Source organism: Fulmarus glacialis, unplaced genomic scaffold, assembly GCF_000690835.1.
Source record: "Fulmarus glacialis isolate BGI_N327 unplaced genomic scaffold, ASM69083v1 scaffold6190, whole genome shotgun sequence".
NCBI classification, from domain to species: Eukaryota; Metazoa; Chordata; class Aves; order Procellariiformes; family Procellariidae; genus Fulmarus; species Fulmarus glacialis.
In genome coordinates, this window is record NW_009188300.1 from 59,625 (window position 1) to 82,911 (window position 23,287).

Below are 23,287 nucleotides of genomic sequence, written 5' to 3' on the forward strand. Positions count from 1 at the left end.
CTCTGAGCAATAACATCAAGGATATTTTAAATTCTTTCCTGAATATGGTAATGATTTGTTAACTTTGCATAATAAATTGTCTCTCTGAAATAGCTGCATTCTATAAATAATTGCCAATTTTATATGAAGCTTCAATATTGTACTTAAGGTTGATTATCATTAACCCGTTGACTGAACACCTACATTATGATCTGCCTTCTAAAATACTGTTACCAATGCTGGCACAAGGGCACGGTCTTCCCAGTGACCAGGGTATCACATCCTTAAAAAAATAATAATTAATAATAAAAAAAAATAGCACACATCTGTCTTTCTACTCCTTACCCTTGGAGGCACCTCGTCACTGTCTGATCTAGCCCAAGCCTTTTGGGTGGGGTCGGGTACCTCCGACTTAGAGTCAGAACTCTGATTTAGCACTTCACTGCGTGAAGGTGGATATGGGTCCTGGGAACGAAGATGGTGATGAGCAAATTTGGGAGAAGGGTCACTGAAGGAATGGGATCGCGAGACAGGGGAAACATTGTTCTTGAGAGATGCCAGATGGGACCACTGTACCTTACAAGAAAACAAAACATAAAACATTCAATGCGCTCAGTATAACTGGCTTTCCAATTAACACAGAATAAAGGCAGGTGGGGCGGGCAGAGACAAATTGGTTATGGCATTAGGTAAGCGTGGGGTGGAATCAATGCACTTAAAAGCAAGGCAAGCGCCCAAAGAACGTAACAGACTGAAAATACAGCACATATGCTTTTTTTGTGAGATACGCTCTCCACATACACATACACAGGTGCCCAGAAGAAAAGGGGACCTAATATCTGCACCGTGAGCCTGAGTCCAAAGGCCGCTCAAGACAGAAGCCGCCTTCCGTTCCCCAGTCTTCAGTGGGCTTTGGTCAGGTCTCATGGCAGCACTGGTGGGTTGGGAAATTTGAAGCAGATATCCAATTGAAGAAATGTACAAAATTAAAGAATGCTGTATAATGTGCAAACCAACAGACATTTACGTTACCTAATAAACTTAGGAACTAGATACAGTTCCAAACTTTTGGAGAAAGACCATAACACAAAAGCCTTTATTTCTTTACAGTCATTGCAATATATATAAAAACCCCACAATATATATTGTATATAGTATACATATGTACAATGCATATTATACTTACACCATATATGTACCATATACTGTACATATATACATATTTATACACAAACTAGGCACACACATACACACACACATATTCAATTACACATACTAAGAAGGCACAACAGTGACTCCAGAGTTAAAACACCGTTGGGATTTCCATTGAAATCCGTATTGACCCTTCAGCCTACTCCCTCCTTGTGCATAAACCTGCATTTCAGAGTTAATTTCTGAAACTAAGGAGGAGGAAAGGTCATAACCGAGGAACACACTGTTTTCACAACTAATAATTAAGCAAAACTTTGCTTTCAACCCCAGTTTCAGTAGGCTGGTTGTATTTGTTTTTATATGATTATTATTTCCTCAATTTTAACACACACAGCTGTTGAAGAGCCTGATTATCCCTAATATGAGTGGAAGACCCAGACTTTAAAAGTAACTGGCACAGAGAGCATGAAGATACAAGTCCAATATTTTGAAATAGTCATAGAGGTTTGAATAAAAGCCAGGAATTAATGAGTAAGAGATGAAGTTCTGTCCTGATGTCTCCCACTCTCCCGTCTGTTCAAATTCTCCTGTTGCCCAAAAGAGTTGCAATACCTAGTCACAATCAGGGACAGTTTTAGCTTGCACTGTCATCAACAGACTTAATTTGGGAGAAGAAAACTCTGCATGGAAACAGAGGAACTGAATGCAGAAGTGTTTAATTTAGCATATTTAAATCGCTCAGAATTTATGGGCTATGTCTAAGTTTTAGACAAAGGTTACTTTTTAAATTCATGCTGTAATTCCTGTCAGATACAGATACCAAGATCTGGAGGCTCTTCATTGCAAAACAACAGAATGACAGCAGCCACGCAGCTCAATGCTTTCAACCTCTTTTTGATTTTCCAGGGGTGGCACAGAGCTCTATTTAGCAACTGTAAGCCTACTGACAACAAACTTGCTTTTCTTAGTCATGTTTTGTAAATCTCTTTGAAGCAGTGCTCATACTATTAAAAACCACTTGTTTAGTTAGCTTTTTCCGCAAGAATTTAAAAAACCAAGCAAGATCACTTCTTTCCTGAGCATCCTTTTTGGTAGTAAGCATCTTGCACAGATCAAATTCTGAATTATAAAAGCATACTGCATCTGTCACCAGTGTTTAGCCCACCGTTCCACTGTTGCACAGATAATAACAGAATGCAAGAGTTCTAATCTAGCTCTAATATTAAAAAAAAAGACAACAAACCCACCACCAAAACCACAAATCCATCAGTTTATCAATAAAATAAGCAAAAATAGACAAAGAGCAAATCTACTGAATAAGCTGCTTTGTGTAACAATGCTACCCTTTACATAAGACTTTCTAAATGCCAAGATCTGCAAATTTGAAGGAAACATGTTGGGACTTCTGAATTTCCTCCAGGCTCTTTTCCTGGGCACTTACCTGGGGCTCCATCGGCCTCTGCAGGGCAGGCTGAGCAGGTTCTGAGTTTCCATTGGAAAAGGACTCTGATCTTGAAGGCACTGGTGGCTCCAACACTTTGCCCATCTGCTTAGACTGTGCTTCAGGGGAGCCCTGATTAGTTTTTCTAAATCTCTCCTCCACCTAAGCCAAAATAAATGGAGGTTAAGCCTGGAGTCAATAAAACCAATTACAGTAGAAATATGAAGGTGAGTACCACCTTCCCTTTACCATAAAGAAACCAAAGACATTTGGGGCTTGGCAGGATTTTTTCCCTACCACTTTCACCAGCACGGTAAAACACAGAGTGAACTACACCAAAGTGGCAAGTATGCCAATATGGAAAATCCATACTAGGAAGAGAGGATGCAGCAGCCAGTAAGATGTGAAGTGATATGATGAAAGACCATTATGGGACTTCTTTCTGCCTGGACTAGTTACTATGCATCAGTATTTTCCTCACAGACAATAAAAAGGATCTATGAAAACAGAAACAACTTTACAATATAAAAGTACATTTCCCATTGCTATTCCTTACTGTAGTTACCCACCTTACTCAATCAATGTTATTTGATTACCTGCTTTCCTGTGCTTGTCTCTTTGGCAATGCAAGAAGAGATAGGATATGCTTCTCTACCCAGTAATACTGCAGGCTGTTCAGCTTTAGGTACAGAATTGTAGGACTGGTCATCCTCTCTTTTATCAGATAGTCCCAACACGACCTCACAGGCTGTGGAGAACAGCCCCAGCAACTTGTTTCTGGTTCTCAGGGAGGTGCAGAAGTGATCATACACTAATCTCGAGAGCTTGTTCAGGAGAAGACTAAGTCAGAAAGTGCTCAGTCCTCAAAAGAACACCAAGCGAGGTCCCCATGCAGAAACATCGCTCTTCCAAGGCCCCAGCATTGCAAACAAAGCGAGAGGTATGAAGGGCAAGAGATGGAAGGAGGCTCCAGGCAGAAAGGAAATATCCTCCTGTTTCCTAAGATGGCCCTTTGCTGGAATCAGGGCAGCATGTGCATTTCTGCCAGGGGAGCTGCCTCTGAGGAATGCTAAACTCCCAGCACTTTATCAAAGCGTCAAAGACCAAACTGGCAGCTTGGGCTGATTTCCTTTGTTGAGATTCTGCTCACAAGATTTGCTTTAACCCTTGTGCCTGGAGCACAAAACCAGTATTGGGGTGGTTTCCTAATTATTCCCTGGCAATGATGGTCTGGAGAGACTGGCTGTTCATATACCCATGTCAGAAGACAGAGGCAAGTCTCCAGGACTCCTTAGCTGGGCTGCTTTACAAACCCAACGTGCCTGTGCTTTCCAAAATTTGAGAACAGTAACAGTTTGCCTATGGGAACAAGCAGACGAGCTTCTGCCAGGTCTACACAAAATACACCATGTCTTGGGAAACACAATAATGGAGGCAAGCATCTTCACCATACAATCATTTTTACCACCGTGTTCAACTTCACAGAGCCATCCTTTAAAGTTTAAAAAACAGGCCAGACTCCTTGTTATGAATAGAACAAGGAAAAGCCCCAAGTCTTTCTGTCTGAAGGAACAGCTTTCATTTCTCTAGCTGTAGATGATAGGAGGTTTCCTCCATGAAGCACACAAACTGCACGAGCCACATGTCCTTAAAACCAGGCAAGAAGTAGGAAGGAGGTAGCCAGTGCATCCTTGGATAGAAACTGGCCCTGTTTCAGTCATCTGAGTGTCTGGACCAGAAAACAGTATTAAGCCTCATTTCTTGCTCTAATCTCCCACCAGAGCCAATCTTAGAAGCCCATTTTCTTATATTCTCATTCCCACTGGAATGGGGGAAAAAACCCTAATCCCAGGAAAGTTAACCACTTTGGCTTATCATCCTGATGGTCAGCATCTCCGTAGATGGAGACTTTCTCTGGAGAACAGTATACCTGAAAGTATGAGGCACAGAATACTCGCTCTCCAACTCCAATGTCAAGAATGACATTAGAGTTAATGCCTGCTTTTAAGACTAACTGATTGCTCCCACTGACAGGCACCAAGATATTATGGCTATACTTCTACCTCACGTACAAAGCAATCTCAGGGAAGATCTGACTACTAACACAATTTTTCTGTGCCTTCACTTCACTCCTAGCTAGACCAATCACAAAAGAAAAAGACCACGACAGAAAAATAGCTGAGTCAGTGGTTCTGCTAAAGGATGTAACACTTCGAATCTTCAGGAGTTTCTCTCCTTTTCAACTCTGAAAGGAAAATGGGAGATGAGGAACAGAGACGATTCTGCATCCCTCCAAAGCTAGCCTTCACGTTGGACAGGAGTGCTGGACCAGCACTGTGCTTTCACCAAGGCGGGCCAGGAACAAGGACAGGAGGGCTGGTTCCGTGCCTGTACCACCACATACCGGACAAGTCTGAACTTCTTCCAGGAGAGAGAGACATACCAGATACTTCAATCACCAAGAGGAATGGATGAAATAGCACAAACATGGTTTATGAAGAACTTGGACAATAGCATCTGCAAGAAAATGAGTCTGTGCTCACCGAGCCCAAACAGCAATACTTCAAAGGCAATGAAGCGCTATTGGACGAAGGTGGACTGAAAGCTATTTTATCATGTTCTACAGCCCCAAGGATTTTTTTGTTCTTGTTCCAAAATCTATTTACCTAGTTCCCACATGCTGGTGATGAATGCCATTAAGAGCTTTGACCAGTATTGCCCAGTCTAGTGGTTTGTGGGCAGTATGGTGCTCAAGGGAAACATAAGAAGACAACCGCTGAAAGAGAGCCAAGTATGCATCAGAGGCAATTACTTGCTTAGCAATGTTACCCGTGGACCAGTGAAGACGGGGGGCCACTCACTGAAACAAACAGAACTCTGATGATTTCAGATCGACTTGCGAGTGCCTGAAGTCCAAGAAGGCAGCACCACAGAGTTTCGTAAGAGCAGGTCGTGATCTCAGAAGAGAATACTTAACACTTCAAAAATTAAACTAATGAAATTCAGGTTTGTGTTCATGAAAAGGCCATTTCCAAGAGCATGGGCACCAAATGTGTAAACAGGCGCTGTATGCAAGCATCCCTCATAGGTTCGTGCTTTCCAATTGCCTCCCAATCTCCAATCACCAGTACTTGCTAGAGACGCAGATCACCAACTGCACCAATGCTTCCTATGAAAACATATCTGATGAAGTGCAGATGATATTAACTTCCTGATGTGATGCTTTCAAAATCAGGTCCCCTCAGTCTGCTGCCTTCCAGAATTTCTTTCTACCCTTTATATGTCAAAATGCTGAACCCCAATGATTGCAGCAGAAGTACTCAGAAGTATCCCTCGGGTTTGGAAACCAGCAGCCAACTTTTTAAAATATCCTGTCCCTTCTGAGTGTACTATAGCAGAATCACAGTCACGATGAAGCCAACAGGTAGGGGCAGAGGAGCAGGTAGCAGATGCCTGCTCACAACCAGGACTTACCTCACGTGCTCTTTCAGCAGGCTCATAGTGGGATTTTGGCTCAGGGGTATGATAGCTTTGTTTATTTCTTTCTTGCTGCTGCTGCTGCTGTTGCTGCTGCTGTTGCTGCTGCTGCTGCCGCCTGTGATCATGCTGCAGCGACAGGAGGTAGGCTTGCTCCTGCTGCAACTGGCGCTGTAGTCGCTCTGCCTGTCGGTGTTCCTCCATCTCTCGCCATCTGTATTCCTTTGAGAGAACGCGTGAGTAATTCAAGGCATGACATTGACTGTATGATGGATGTGCCCCTATCCATCCCATTAAAAATGCACCTTTCTGGTTGTTGTTGCCTTTTTTTTTTTTTTTGGTTTATTTCATTGTTAAAATGTAACCAAGAGCTAAGTTAGACCAATATGGCATGTGTCTCGTGTTGGGAAAGTTGAGAGTGTACTGCTAAGCTTGACGTGATTGGAGAGTTATGTCAAAACTGATTTTTATTAAAGGAAAAAAAAAAGTTATTTATACTAAATCCAGTGGAAAGTTCATAAAACAATGATTTAGACCAACACTAGGCCATTGTATCCTGGGGTGGATTTACATATCATGTGTGCTTTTGATCTGCAACATAAGCACTCTAGTTCGTCACTGAATGCCAAGGTCTGTTCAGAAACTCGACCACCACACCAGAACTGTTTCACTTTAACATAAAGCCTCCTCTTACTGCCCAGAAAGCAGTGTGACCATACATCACTTCTCATATGTGCCTGTCAGCCCACGACGCTAGCATAAATGGCCTTTTAATCAAGCTCCTTTGTTGTCATACTGTTAGTGCAGCTGTGCCCAACTGAGGGAAGCCTAGGACTGACCGGATAAATGGATCCTATAGCTACTGAACAAAACAGATACAGTGCTTTACCAGTAACATGGCCTGCTCCTGGAGCAGCTGCTGCTGTAGAATTTCCAAGTGCCGCTGCTCCTCTTCTAGCTGTCGCCTGATATACTCCTGTCACATAGAAATTACCCAGCAATAAATTTATTCAAAAGGAATGCATCAGAACCCCCTGGGTGGAACACCACACGCTACTTCCCCAGTTCAGCTTTAACGAGAAACGCACTTCAGGATGGATTAGTGCCTGCAGAACAATTTAGGAAGCCCTGCCTCCTGAGCATCAGGTTTTGGCCCCTTCCATTCTGAAATTTGGACTCTTGCAAATGTTGCCGGCACGGGCCAGAGCTTGTTTACGTATTTTGGAAGTGGTTTCAAGAAGCAGCAAAATGTACTTGAAGGTTTTGGAAAGTTAAAACACAGCAAGTCTGACTCAACACAGCCAACACAAAGTCACATGCAAGTTGTATTAAACATTAGTTTGTTGCACTGGTGCGATGAACTGTTAGCAACAGCTAGAGCCAGGCTTAGTGTAGGCAGACCTGGAGCAAGCTCTGTCTGCCAAGTGCAGTTGGGACCTGCCCTGCCATCTCCCCTGCCGCCCTCACCAGAAGCTTCTCCTGAGCAGACACTGCCAGCCTTGCTGAATTATGCGATGGTTATGACACAAACAAACATCCACCAGGAAACAGATATTAGACCAAACTCGCTTGCTCTTGTGATCTAGCCATCTCTTCACCTGCAGCCTCAACAGGTCGAGAGGTTTACCTGCTGCTTCACCTGACCCCCTAGAAGAACTCAAACTCTGAAGCACCAAACCCAAGCTGGTAACATCCTATCATGCAATTAATGAAAGTATGTAACATGTGCATGCGCACACACACAAGCACACGCACACATTTACAGTGTATGCATAAAGAAATTAATGGATCAGTGATACAGTGATGGGAGCTATAGAAAGTCTTGTGACAGACTGATGAGATACACTATACTGTTGTTACGCACATTGGCTGAGCCATAGTTTGGGTTAACAAAAATTCTAAGAGGGGGCATGTCTTTTCTTCTAAAAAAAAAAAAAAAAATCAGAGTGGTTCAGCTTGGCCACATCAATTAACTATTTGACATTATTGGCACTGTGCGTAACTAGCATTTCAACAGTTTAAAAAGCAGCTGGGGGGGGAAATACCCGGTGTCTGCCCAAAAGCAAATTGCTGTGCTGTAATTAGAGATTTTCCATATATTTATTCCCATTGGTTAGTCTTCTCTCCTTTTGATTCAAAAATCCTTGAAATATATACAAACGCAGTAAAATTCCCTAGTAACGCAATCATCAATCATCTCAAATATAGTTACTTTACGCAAGAAAAAAATTAAGGTGTATCAGGCCAAAACCAGCATTCCTGAAGTTGATGGCAAATTTACAATCGGCCTCTAGGACAGTAGCTTTGGCCCTTTATTTAGGATCAGTATTTTGCAGTACATGCACAGTAATTATTACCCTGATTATCACCCTGATTAAAATTTTTAAAGGATTTCAAAACATGCAGATTTCATGCATAAATACAGCAGCTGAATTTCACAGTTTAAAAGGTTTCTCACCTGTACTTTCAATGTATTAAGGGCACACTGACACAACTTAAGATATACTTTCTGCCTGAACCGACATACGTTATTAGAGATGATTTTAAATAAACAGAGTAAGAGAGAGAGATTGCATATTTAAGTTTTAGGAAGGAAAACCCTCTGCAGCTCAAAGGTTCCATCTCAAATTCAGAATATTCAAAGTTTATGACGAGCCTCTACCAATTCTGGGTGCCAGAAGCTGACACGCAACAGAGCTGCCCTTCTCTGGGAGGCCTTCTGAACAGGGGCACGTCCTGCAAGAACCACTGATCCAGCAAGACAAGCCTAGAAACGATTTTCAGCCCCAGTGATGATTTTGCCAATTGTGATGATTTTAGTCAAGCCCAGGGGCACGAGCTGAATTTAGAATGAACACTGCAACAAGGCTTCTTTTTTTGAAGGAATATTGAGGCTGCCAGAATTTTCCATAAAGCCCTAACGATCTATGTTAGTGCATTTGCTGTCAGAGACAACAAAGATGAAAGGGTCAGCGTTAGGTTGCCTCTAAGCTGCTTTAGGCTTACTAATTTTAAAAAAATAAAATTAGAATTTAGAAGAAACAAACCTATTGTGCATATATCTGTATCATGGACTCACCTGCTCCCTTTCTACCCTCCTCTTTTCTTCCTCTGCTCTTCTTCTCTCTTCCTCTTCCTTACGCCTCCTCTCCATTTCTTCCAGACGTCTTTTTTCTTCCTGTTCTCTCCGCCTTTGCTCACGCTCTTGTTGCCTTCGAGCTTCCCGTTCTCTTCTTTGTTGCTACAAAAAGGGAAAAGAAACCACAAAGTTTTACTTTTGTTGTTATCAAAGAAAGAGGTGGGGTTGTTTTCTACTGTGAAGAGAGGGATTTACCAGGACTGGCAAGCTCTGCAACTGAGTGACAGAACATTTTATGCAAGTGTTCCACCAGGAAACTAACTCATACCCAGCAGACAACTAGCCCTAAAAGCAGCCTCGCTTACTCTCTCAGGTTTCTTCATGCACACACACAAAGTCACGTATATATTCCTGACAACCAAGGTGTGGAAGCTCACTGCTGCTCTTCAAGAGAGGCTCACACTGAAATCTCAATCTTTGAACAACTGTTCAACTCAAATCTTAATCGGAGTGACAATTTTCTTGACTTCAACACATTATCTACATGTTGCCAAAAGGGAATTATCAGCCCCACTGAATCAGCTAAAACTCAAAAGACTATCTGAGCTTTTGGTAAGCAGCTTCTCTTAATACAATTCACAGTTTCCTAAGAATTTGGTGGTGTTGGCCCAACAACCAAGTCCAATTTAATGCACTGCCCAAAACTTTGCCTAAGAGAGAAGGAAGGCTGACCAACAGCACCTCAGCCCCTCCCAGAACATCAAAAGCACTTATATGTAAAAGCGGAAAAACAGCTGAGCTAAGCTTTTACACTTACACAGATAAGCTTCCATGCATGACCCAAATGCAAACTGGTGCTGCTAAGTCTGCTCAAGTCTGAAAAGAACCTGGAAAACAGCTCTAGAAAGCATGAGCTGACTCATTTATGTCTACAGAGCACCATGTATGACTTCAGAAAAGACGTTTTCAATGCCCATACAGTCGTGACCAACTCTTCCTGCACTTCTACAGAAGCATCCAGTTACTCCACCTACCTCGAAATCCCAGGCAGCCACCCACAACTGCCTAAGTGTCAAAACACCCAGCTGTCTCCTGTTCGACCATCAGCTGGGAATATCTCTACGCTTACTTCCATTATAGATTTCTACAATACGTTAAAAATGTTAGAAGAAATTTAAACTAAAAAAAGCACACTCAAATTTAATCCCAAGAACAAAACAAAAACTTACATGGGTTGTTTCTTTTCACATTTAGGTTAATACTGTCACCATTTTTTTTGTTGAAGAAAAGCTGCCACAGATTTGCCAATCTTAAGGCACTCCAAGTAGTCTTGCAAGAGCACTCAGATTAAGCTTTTATTGAGATTCACAAATTCACGGTTATTGGTGTACATTTCGTAGTTGTGCTCAACTGAACAAGCAAAGGCCAATCTACACTCCCTGTGTTACTTCACGGGATGAGCTTTCTCTTCTTGGCACATCACCCTACATAACTATGAAGTAAGTGAAAGCTCAACAGCCTTTTCCAACTTCTGGAATCAGTACTGACATGACAGTGAAGAAGAAACATTGGGGAAAAAAAAAGGTGGTTAAGAATTAGTAGCACTTAAATAAAACAGGCTGCTTTCTGATTCCCTTTACCCAGCTGCAGTTTTGGGAAATACACAACTTTCTCGAAGACCACCGTTCAAATACACCCACTCTGTAACTATGACATCTTCCTTCCTGGCCCATAGCATCATCCTGGGTTCACTACCACCTTCCTGTGCCACAAGACATAAGCTCTTTTCTCCCTCACATTTTCTGTATCTTCTCAGAAACACAGCTTCCATGCTCTTGCATCTCCTCTCCTAACTAAATGCATCTACCAGCCTTTTTTCTCTTGCTTAAGAAAGCTCTCTTCAATAAATGTAGATACAAAAATGGCAAAAGTGCTGCAAGGCTGCTACGGCACGCAGTGCATTTCACAGGTTTCCCTGCTTCCCCTCCTTCATTTTTTAAGCACTGTAAAAGTATTAAGTAGGCACTTTTATTTCTGAATATACACATCTGTGTCAAACAATTTCTATATTTAAGTCAATATATTCAGGTGCCTCTTGGCTAATCAAGTCTGACAGGCTCTTTGTTTAAGAAAGCTAAGATGTGAAGTACAATAATTCTGTTGCCCTGAGGATACAAGAGACAGCACACTGCTGACTGGTTAATATGCACATTTATCAATTCAAACACTTCTTAAACATATGAAGCCTGTCTGTCTAACAATATTGTGTTGACATTGTTAAGTGGATATATTGCAGATCTTGGGATGGCATCATTCTCACTACAAGGAAGATGGGCAAGCTTAGGTCTTTCGGATGAAACAAATTCGTCGCTTCTTGAACCAATGGAGAAGTATTCAGCAATAATTATAAATAACTGAACTTAATATGAGAAAAATAAGTTACAAATTGACTAGGAGAGCTGACTGTCAATGGCATCATGAAATAAACAAAATCAGCTATTAAAAGACAGCTAGACTGCTAGCTCAGCACTGATAGTAGATATTTATCACCCAGCAAAAGAAGAAAGAAAAAAAAAAAAAAAAAAGATTCTCTGCCACCAGTGTGCATTTAAGTCAAATCTCCAAAGCACAAATGTGCTATTGTCTACGCGCCAAAGTACACAGAGAGATGGGGTTTCTCGGCATCGCTTCCGCCTTCCCGTCAGATACCACCTCAGCCCCTCGCCAAGCGTGTGGGAAGGGAGGCACCCGGCACCGCAAGAGCCTGCAGAAACACCCCGCACGATCCGCTTATTCCCAGCCCTAGCCGTAAGAGAAAGGTTTCACTTCCTTTGCACATGGCCTTTGAAACCTGAGCATCAAACTACTGGCTGCTAACAAAGCGGAATTTACTTTTAAAAAGCCCAGGGAAAGGAAACATACAGTGACAAGCATCTCTCGGGTCCTAGTCTAGATCTCCAGTTGCCACCAACCAGCTTTGATGTCATTGACGCGAGCTGGGTTCAGAAGCAGCCCTTTAGCTGACTTCCCACCATCCTTCTGTTGGCACAAGGTCACCTTCCTGACTCTTTCACAAGGACACGCTAAAGCCCTGGTCACTGTGTTCCGTTTCGAAAACTTCAACTTCTGAATTTAATAAGTGTGGTAGTCAGACATTGTAATTCTTACCACACACTACGAAAAAGGTCTGATGTAAAACACTGTTCCTATACATGCCCAATAGACAGCAGATATAGATCTGGATTCCCTGAAATTACAGATGTATATCCAGATCTTCTTTAGTTGGATATGGTATTACCAACTTTCTTGCACCAATCAGCTGAAAAGCTTATTTTCAAGGACCTAACTGTTAACCAGAAGGTAAGGGCAGGAACTCTTCAAAGAAATTTCAGAGATGCCAAAACAGAATTTTGACAGAGCCCATACTGCCTCAAATTTCTGCAGTTCACAAAATTGGCATTTTCTATGCCAACAACAAAAAAACCATACAGAAAATACAGTGTCAACACTCTGGGTCCTTGTCTGGTTTTAGGGTGCACTAATAATGATATCATAATGGTACCCAACATCTCCAAACTGGAAGACCATGCAGTAGAGCATGATTTACCAGGAGGGGGCAATGCAACTACACATGCAGTTGGTGTATACCAATGAATTCAGGACCTCCTTCACACAGTGAAATGCTGAAGATAAATATAGATCCTCTAATTTTATATTAATAAAATATTATTACTCTGTCTTATTCAGATGAAGGTTGATAAATACATATATTAATGATTTCTTTCACAAAGAATTAGGTAGCATGGTATCAGCTTAGGAAGAGGATTGGAAAGATCAGTAAAAGAGACTTTCGCTTTGCCCACACTAGAGATAAAGCAGAAGTAGAACTTCTTACTCAGTACCAATCCAAACTGCAAGCAATTCAAATTAAGTAGATACGAATAATCTCCCCTTCTGTAAAAGAAACAAAGCCCTGGCAAAAATCGCCTGCAGGTACACCTACATTAGCATCTTGGTTCAGATCAGGAGTGCTCTTTTGAAGTGAATCATCCAATCACCTCCACTTATCAGGTTTTGTTTCATATTTTGAAGATGTCTTGGAGTGCCAACCACTCCTTTTGGACGCAATTAAAAAGGCAGATGCACTCCAACCACAAGCAGGCACGCAGTCTAGACCTCAGCTAATCCAAAGGAGCTCCTCCTGTTTTCAAACACATGGGGTGAAGTCTCTGGGTCCTCAGCACTTTAATTATTGTGCTCCACAAATCTGCTTCTACTGGACTGTACTACTTGCCAATGGAACTATAACCTACCACTTCAAAAACATCCATCTTAGGTTCTCATAATCAGGGACAGAGACATCATTTAATGAAGTTATCCTGAACTGTGGAGGTCCACACAGTATGGGATTCCACCATGGCCAGTTCTGAATTTCCCAAACCAGACTCAGTTTTGCAAAGTACAAATTCAAATGCCTTTCCATATCCGTCACACTGAGCACTGGTGTCTCCACGTTGCTGAAAACATAGATCCATGTCAGAACAGCCTGGAACAGCTCAGATTTCCTGTTTTAACCATCTAAACACTTATATGACATGTAGCTGATATTTATGCAACTAATCTTTATACGCTTTTTATATGCTTTTTTAATACGCAATCCCCTTCCCAAAATGTTTCAGGTAATTTTCTGCACTTTGACCACATATCATTTCCATCTCCTAAGTAATACAGAAATAATAAGGTTCCTGCAACAACGAGTTTTAGAAGTCACCTATATGCCTTTTAAAAAGTAATCTTTTCTCTAATACTGCTGAGAATTACAGTTTTTGGCAGATGTCCTAAGCACCGTTCCTGTTGCAGTCTCGGTCAAAACTGTCTAGGCTCTGTGCCAGCATTGTAAGAACAAGCCCTCAATTTTAATTTAGGAAGCTGGGGGGGCAAGAAGGGGGGGAAGTATAAGCAACTTGTCCAGGGAGATTATCTAATGCATAAAATTCTTCCCAAAGAATGTCAGACAGGTATACCCAAACACACACTTACTCTACACAAGGAAAAATTACAAGAAAGCAAGGCTTGGTAAAAATGTCAACAAACTGATGGAAGCCCAGAGATTCAATGCCTGACACTAATCTTAACTCACATTACCAAGTTTTTCATTGTTTACTGGCTTCATCAAAACAGGGGGGGTGAGTTAAGGACAAAGTGACAACATTTCAATATTTTGGCCTTCAATTGTGTCACAACACTGATGTTTATCTAAATATGTGTCTACCACCCTTCCCCCATCTTAAAGAGCTTGTTTTCACTGCTGTTTTGTTAAAAATCACTTGGGATCATACATTTTTCCATCACAAGATCCAACAAACTAAGTGGGTTTTTTTGAAAACTCAGTGTGAGCCTTTTTTTTAATTCACTTTAAGAACAATATGCCTGCCCCATCACCTGCAAAAGGAAACATTTATAGCTCATCATTCATATTTATGTTTCTAAGGGAACCAGGCTGAGGTCATAGACTCAATAAAAGGTAAAAGCTTTTCTCTTACAAACCTTACATGGTTTACTGTGTAACCTTGTTCAGTAATACATCAACCTAAATTACATGCCGTCTTAGGGTTGCTGAAATTATAGTTCTGTTTTGTATTTTAAAAAGCAGGACTGATTAAACATATCTTTCAGGTAACTGCCTTTTCTTTTTAATTGCTTATTAAATTATGATTTCTGCAACATCCCCAAAAAGTTCAACTCTGTGCAGCAAAGAGGTGTGTTGCTTTGTTTCCATTACTAGTAGCAGCATCTCCTTTATTTTAAAAATAAATTCCAGATTTTAAGGGGTGCACTGATTACTAAAGTTAAATGACCTAGATAATTTAATCGTAACCCCCTTTCTCACCAAAAAAGTACTGACTGCAGAACCTTAGAGATTAAAGGGGCATTTAAAAGAACTCATTGACTACCATATTAAGAAAAATTTTAGAGGCTAAGCATATCTCAGCTTTTGCCCACATTTGACAATATCAATATATTATTTTATTTTCATGTTTTCCTAGCATCTTTTTATTACCTGCTCCCCCCGCAAAATCACTACAGAGCCAGAGTCTAAAAACAGTTGGAAGAGCTACGATGTTTATATTGGCGATCTCAAAAGGGTGGGGCAGAAACAGAAGAGAAATGGAGTTTATAGGCCTCCCCCTTGTCCCTCCTCCTGGCTTCATGTGTGGCTAAGCCTTTGCTACCAATCCCTCCTTATAGCAGCACTAAACTCACTTGCACATTGAAAAAGAGGGATAAGGAGTATAATGTGACCTGAAAAGCTATTTGGAATTTTGTATTATTTGTTACGTAAACATGCCACGGGATGCAAATCAACATTTGGTCCTGGTTGCGTCCTCATTAAACATTACCAGGATTTGGAAAACCAGACTGGGTGTAGTTTTTCCATCATTGCTAAGCGAACAGTTGAAACAGCGACTCAAGCGAGAGGTCATTTAAGGACGACTGGAATTTGACCCTGCACTTCCTGAGGAGCCAGAGGATTGGTTTCACTTCAGCTCTGTGTCATACCCAGCTCTGGCCTGAAGAACTGTTTTGAAATCCTCCTACCTCTGAAGCTCACACTGCATATTCCATCTACATATATATAAACGCACATGAGATCTTAGGTGGTGAAAAGTATGACAGAACAATACAGTACATGTGCATTCATTTTCTTTTATCTTCAGGTAGTGTATGCAAATTGCATACTTACCATATCACAAAAGTATGATTTACATATTTGTAATTTTTGCAGAATTACAATTTTACCACTGATTTATAAATCATATTTATAAATCTAGGTGGCTTTTAGTCATCATGCAACTATGCATGAGAGAGTAATACATAAAAAAATAGGCTTCTACCTACCATGAATGAGTGCCAAACGCAGATGTTTGAGAAAGCTTTAAAGGGAAATTTGAAGCATGTCACGGCCCCAAAAAAAGTAATCTTGAGAAAAAAATCCATCTGGGAATAATTAATGTCTCCCCTTCTCTACAGCTACCTAAAGTCTAGACATGTAGCCTCTTCTTTGGAACAGAGACCAAGACACAGCCTCCCCCCAGATACCTTCAAACAACCCAGCTTTGGCTCCTGTTGCCTCCATAGGAGCTGCTGGATATTCAAATGCTTTGGAAGACAGCTCATATTCGAGTAGCCAGACATGGATTTAAATGCTTTGCTCTACGTTTGCCAGTGGATTTGCACATGTTGTTTTCTTTCCTGAGATGTGCTGGGGCTAAAGGGAACTCTTTTTAAATGGGCGCAGGAATGGGAAACGCAAGCGGAAGAGGGGCTTTTTTGCTCCAGCCTCCTGTCTCTACCTCTTCTAGCCGCCTCCTTTGCTCCTTCTGCTGCTCGATGCGTTTCTGCCGCTCTGCCAGCAGCTGCCTCTTGTACTCCTCCTGCTCGCGGAGCTGCTGCTCCTGCAGCAGCTGCTGTCTCCGAAGGGCCTCGGACCGTTCCTTGTTTTCCTGCTGTAGTCTCAGGAAATCACGTCGGAGGGTTGATTCTCCAGGCACATTGACAATGGAACTGCAACAAGAGGAAGTGAAAGCCTCCCGTACAATAAAGCCTGATGGGCCATTAAATACCTTTTCCAAAGTAGGGGAACATTAATAAAATATAGCATGATGTTAAATTTTAATCTCGTTTCTTTCAGAGCGAAGACACTGGATGCATGTCAAAAACACGCTCTCAGTGGAAGGCGTGAAATGAGGCCAAGCAAAATAAGGACCAACTCTGACATTGTGGAGCCCCTGACCAATCATATTTGCCATAAATCTCCCTCCATCCAGAGGTCGCTGGCTCTAAGCCATATGAGGGGGAGCTTTAAAACCTTCAGCAGTCACAGAATAGGTATTCAAACCCTTTGGGTGGTTTGTGTGGCTTCTGCGTGCACTTAATAAGAGACAGAAATTTAGCATGCTCCTGATTTATAATCACAGACCTTTAGACTTACTTGGCATGGACTGCCCGAAGCCCTCCCAAAAGCAATTATTACCTTGGCTCTCCTTCTTGTTCAGGCACTTCCTCCTCTTCTTCCTCACTTCCACTATATTCATACTCTGTCTCATCTAAGGGAAAGAAACAAAGGCCTAGATAGTGCTTATCTTTAATTTTAGGACAGTGGGGAGTTGCGGTAGCGCCTTAGTGAACCATTTCCTACCCCCTTCAGTGAGAAGATCTATTGCAGACCCTAGAACTCATTCTACATATACAAGCCCATCTTCCCACACTTGTAAAGCAGCACAGTGCTTTGCAGCAGACTTTCAGCAAATTCCCTGAACGACACCAGGTTTTATATGTAAGACAAGACACCTGGAGAACCTCGGCACCACCTGAATAAAGAGAACAGGCTGCCCAAGACATTTGCTTCATAGCTCTTGTGATGGGTTATTTCCTGCGAGTCTGATTTATGGCACCATTCCAGGAATGAACCTACCACAGACCAAAAAAGGCAAAGGCATATATGCCAATATCCTCCTAAATACTGTTTAATGCTTGTATGGAAGAGGCAGCGGCCCAGAAGAGAGTAAATTTAACCTATCTGAAAATAAGACACTTGAAATTGATACTTTCTCTGTAGAGGACAGAAAAAAACCTAAAAGCCTGCTGATAGTCAAAATATGAATTAAAAAAGAACCTTTCAACGGTTTTGGTTGTTTGGAGCTTTTCTACGAGTGGGAATTTAAAATGCAAACCATGTATTTTTAACAAGCTGCAATACTTGATTTTTAGAAGCTGCATACCTTTCTCTCCTCTCTTCTTCCTGGTCCTGTCTATATGGTCCTTAAGTTGGATTCGGACTTGCCTTTCATTTGGTTGGTCACGTATAAAGGGATGTTTCAAGAGTTGTTCTGTAGAAGGTCGTTGCATGTAATTCTTCACTAGACAACCTTCTATAAAGCTGAAAAACTTTTTTGACCTGAGAAAGGAGGGAGGGAAAAAAACCAAAACAAAACAAGATCATAGGTAAAACTCAGCTCAAACACTTTTTCTGTTCTTCCTCAAAGTCTAATTCCTTTCCTCAAAGAGCATGAAGTCCCAGAGGATGGTACAACTGCTGCCTGCAAGTGTGCCTCCTAAACAGAGCTGAGTGTGCTCCAGCTGAGCACTGGGCTGGATGGACACAGGGCGATACCAACATACCTGCAGTGCTTAGGCACAGCCTCACAGTAATGTGCCCTCTTTCACAGGCATAATTGCCCTGAAAGGCAGGATCTATTAGTGAAGGCAAATCACGCAAACCCAGCTCTGCTACTTCTGGACCACAGCTGGGTAGCATCCAGCTTGCTTGGAGCACGGGCAGGGCAGCTCTGGTGTGTCTCCACCTGCCCATGCTATCTAAGGGCACGTCTGCTTCAGAACAGCCGCACTCAAAGCCGCAAGAACTGCGGCCAACATTCCCCTGACACAAGCAGCACCACGCTGCTTTTGTACACACCTGGCCTCACTGAAATAGGTCTCTGAGAATTTAAGATTATTTTATTTTTTGCCTGAAGAGCCACAGTTCCTCGTAGAACAATAGGCGGGTGTCGAACAGTGTTGTCTGTTCAACACAGACACTTGGGGTCAAATTCTCACTGATGCAATTTAAGGGCATGAACCAGTCTGAGCTCCTCCTGCACACTGCATAAAGGGCATGGGAGTTAGCTAGGCTGGAGCACCACCTTCCTAAATTTGCACTTCATCTGAACTCTTGAAAGAGGACCTCTCCAGACAGAAGTCACCAAACAAGCCACCTTGCAAAACGCCACTAATGGAAATACTCAAAACTGCATTTTTCATCATTTGGCCTATTTTCTTATAACCTGCCACTGAGCATACTATCAAAACAGTTGAGTCACAGCAGCGCTGGCTTTAGCCAGAGTCACTTTTTGATTGCTAGGTGCTCTCAACCTGCTCCCATGCTTGGGCGGCAAATACCTCCACTACATGGTTAAGTGTAAAAACAACTGTTTCCACCCATCGCTTCACTTTCCTACTGTAATCTAAGAGGCTGAATTCAAGGTAACTTTGCTGTTTTTTTTTTATTCCTCATGCCTTAAGTGTTATTATTCTAAATAAATAGGTTAACTAAAGGCCTATGCAAACACTGGATATGCATCTCTATTCCTTTAACATGCAGAAAGCAAGTGTGAGAGAAGGAGAGGGATGCCTTGACAGTACAAGTGCATAAATAAGTCAATCCAGGCAAATACCAAGCCCAGCAAGCAAGCCAAGTTTATATTACCTTGATATTGAATAGGCAGTCAAACCACTTCATTATTTTGACAGGATCACAGCATCCTGTGATCCCATTCAAACTATACGAAACCTCTTTCTAGGGAGTATTTTTGTTTCGTATGCGCCAGTTGTAACCAGTAACTGGGAGGAAATCCTCCGATACTAATGGATTCTTCTCAGCTGGCAAGAAGTGCACACTCAATTCCAATCGTTTACAATAATTATAGTAAAAGCCTTCATTAATTTTAATAGCTCCTTTCAACTTAGCAACTAGAACACTATAGTACTGTTCTGTTTCTGTGTTACGATACATCTGAGAAAACATACTGCATATTAAGAGAGCTGCGGGATTTTATTTTTTAAAATATGGATCCATTTGTCACCTTAATACAGATGCTGCTCTGTCAAGAAAAAAGCTTGGTTTTTATTTTCACACAATTCGAGATAAAATTTCTCTGGGACAAACAGAACTAAATAAACAACGCATGCTTTTTATTTCATGCTTTGATTCAGTGGCACAGAAGATAACAACAGAGTGATTTTTGCTAACTTAAATTGCTTTACAGTTCTGTGGAAGTTGTAACAAAACAGCATGCGATGAGACACAAGAAAACATCACGCTACAAAAAGGGCTACAAACCAGATATAACTAATACATACCATTTCTTGGATTTTAACCGTGGGGGAGGGTTCCTGGGTATCAGAAAGAGTGCCCTCATGGGATGCATGTCACAAAGCGCTGAAGGAAAGAAAACAAAACCGAACAGGAACATATAGATGTTGTCTTAGTTGCTCTCTGTCAATACCATGGCTTCAGCTTCCCCAACCATTCCCACCATCCTGACCGCACATGCAGCAGATGCAGACAGCAACACAACTAAATGGAATTGGCCTGAAATGACAACCTTTCCACAGCTCAATGTTGCAAGGGCGGCCCCAAAAAGAGAAAAAGATCGTGGCATTTATTAACCTTCAGACTCAACCATGATGGGAACATCTGTGTGCAGCCCTCCTCCAGCCCCAAGTCATATAACTTATGTTCCGGTCAATAAAATATTGGGAGAAGATGATGGCAGAAGGGAAGAATGACACAGTCACTGCTTCACTCCACCTGCCCTCCTCTCCCACTATGCAGGCAATTAAAGGAGGATGCCTCATTTTTTTCTCCAGACTTGGAGCTTTTCTCTATTCCAAGGCCTGATGGTTTTGAAGCATGGGAGAGTCTATATCAAAAAAAGGATTCCCTGCAGAACTGAAATGCAAACCTATGACTTTTGTCAAAAGAAGTACCCTTGGTTTCAGCCGACACTTACTGGGAGTCCATTAAGGACAGCCTTTCCTCCTGCTCCAGAGCAAAAGCACCACAGCAGAGCCAACGCAGGGAAACGGGAGCAGGGAGGGAGGCTGCCCAAGAAAGGATGCTAGAAGCAAATCCTCTATTTTTGCCATCTTCCTATGCTTGACCTCTTGCACCATCAGTCTCAGCCTGAATGATCACTGCAGGAAGAGGTAACGTTTTCCACACAGCAGAAATTCAGGAGAAACAGATTGATATGAGGAGGATTCTGGATGCAGAAATAAAGGGCCACAACCTTGGCAGAGAAGCCCCTTGGATGCCTGTAGATCCCATCAGACCATCAAGCTTAGAGATGGACCCTTCAGCTGTTGCTGAAAGAGGAGGCAGAGCTCACATGCCAGAGGACAGACCAAGGCAAGAGCTATTCAGCATTTACGTTGCATCTTTGCTTACTGCTCAAATACCTCTCTATGCTTTTACAAAAAGAGGGGCCAAGCTCTGCTTCAGTTTGGAAATGAAAAAATATTATTGTCCAATTCCAGGCTTACAAAACCCACAGACACAGCTTTCACTTGAAAGCCACCCAGGCAACCCAATACACTGAACAAAAAGGTACAGCAAAAAGGAGGTCAAGTGGTAGCTCAAACGCTGTTAATACAGCGTTGGCTGAGGTGTCCTGGGAGCAGCTCTCACATGGGCATTCATGCAAACGTACAATTAGGAGAGCGGGGAAAAAAACCTGCAAACCATCAGACCTCCTAAAACATGAATCAAAACAAGAGCATTGTTCTTCGATTTATAAATTTTACATTAAAAACAACAACGAAAAAAAAGCAGGCAGTGGCTATAATGAAATGACCATTTTTTAGGTAGGAAAATGTCAATACTTCATTTCAACATGATTATTTCAAAGACAGAGGTTTCAAGCTGGGCTGTGGTATGGTGGTTGTTTATGTGTAAAAAAATTGAATTAACTCACTCTTAGGTACCTTAGGCTGTTATTTTTTAAATACAGAGCTCCAGTTGGGGTTGGGGGTAAGCATATTTGCTAGTTCAATAAGGATTTTCATAAAAATTACCATTGAAAGTCAAAACATCACGCCTAATTTCTTGTCTTTTTAAATCCTTCTGACTTCCTCACACATATCTGCTGTTTAACTTGATATTCAGAAAGACTAAGTATGTGAGGGGAAAATAAGCTATAAAAAGTTGGGCATTTTTGGTTTCCAGGTTTCTGTCTCAAAAATACTCGTATCAACTGATGAGTATTCTCAAGCAAGGAGCATTAAGGTCAATAATATGTGTTGAAAACAGATTTACAGTTTCAGTTATGCCACTGCTAAGGGCACCGCCCACCGACGAATAGAAACAAAAGGAGAAGCAATGTTACCATCACCCAGACCCACGGAAAGCTGACACAGAAACAATTGCTACAGACGCTTTTTTCATTAAGGTCGGATTTCTCAAGGTCCCACTGCACCTCTCCCTGGCTGAGGTTTCAGCATCCCAGGCCAGGCCATACACAAATTGGGACACAACTCCAAAACACAACATACTACCCATAGGAAGGAAGTCTGCCGCTTGATTAGCTTCCAAATATTCCTACCATGGAAATTAAATTACTGCAGTCTGCACTGTAGTGCTTAAACACAATCCTATCTTTATCAAAAGCATTGCTATTTATGGGATTTTATATTTATAGGGCAGGCAAAACCAAAGAGAACCGAAATTACATGAGGATACTTTCAGAAACCTCCAAACTAGGCTTAGATTACAACCAGCATCTCCCAAGTATACGTTTCAGTCTCAATCAGCCCACTGGAGAAGCACACGTATCACTTACGGGGAGCTCCTTCTGCCATCTCTATGGCTGTAATGCCGCATGACCAAAGGTCACTCTGCATAAAAAGAGAGAGACCATATGTTAGTAGGTGGATTTACCATTCAGACAGTAAGACAGTACTATTTACAGAGGCCCTGTAGGTGAGACTGAAACCAAATACCAAGGCTATTTAAATAATATAAGCTACTCTTTTTTTGTAATGGTGTCATAAAATCCTACTTGTCATATAATACATATATATACACAAATGCACGCACGTATTCATACAGAGTGTGCAAACAACCCTTTCTAATAACACATAAAAATATATTCACATTACGATAATGAAAGATACATTGGCCCCAAAGCTACGTCTATGAAACAACAGAATTTTCAATCCTTGTTTACAAAAGACTGAACATTTCCCTACAGTAGACTCACAGAAAACACTGTACCCATTTCTCCAAGCAAAAGATGGAGATATGAAGACTGCAGGGTAGAAAGAAACAAACCTGGCAGGCCTTTTTCAGTGTCTAAACCAGTAAATAAACAAACAAATACAGATTAGTGGAATATACCCAGTCCTGAACTCTTTTCTAGTCCCAGTAATCAAATAATAGTTTTATCTAGGGGAATAGCCATCACTACTAAACTTGCAAGAAGCCTCTGTTGGATACATTGCTTGGAGCCAAAGCAAACGATCCTTCCCTACCATCTCAGCTTTGCTCAAAATGTTACAGAACAACAGTCCTTCAGTGGGAGCCTTTCGAGGTACCACCT

At 41.7% G+C, this 23,287-nt stretch overlaps 1 protein-coding gene across 1 annotated transcript in view; it reads right to left on the reverse strand.

The window, feature by feature from the left end:
- The window catches only part of MAP4K4 (mitogen-activated protein kinase kinase kinase kinase 4), an 85,694-nt gene that overhangs the window by 27,418 nt on the left and 34,989 nt on the right, over nt 1–23,287 (reverse strand). Inside the window, exons 6-15 of the mRNA XM_009578073.1 lie at nt 22,529–22,583; nt 20,049–20,127; nt 17,912–18,087; nt 17,164–17,236; nt 16,484–16,694; nt 9,129–9,290; nt 6,939–7,025; nt 6,047–6,271; nt 2,573–2,734; nt 325–555 (exon numbers count right to left, since the gene is read on the reverse strand). Of these exons, the coding sequence (XP_009576368.1) occupies nt 325–555; nt 2,573–2,734; nt 6,047–6,271; nt 6,939–7,025; nt 9,129–9,290; nt 16,484–16,694; nt 17,164–17,236; nt 17,912–18,087; nt 20,049–20,127; nt 22,529–22,583 (1,461 nt within the window). The remainder of the gene's footprint in view (nt 1–324; nt 556–2,572; nt 2,735–6,046; nt 6,272–6,938; nt 7,026–9,128; nt 9,291–16,483; nt 16,695–17,163; nt 17,237–17,911; nt 18,088–20,048; nt 20,128–22,528; nt 22,584–23,287) is intronic.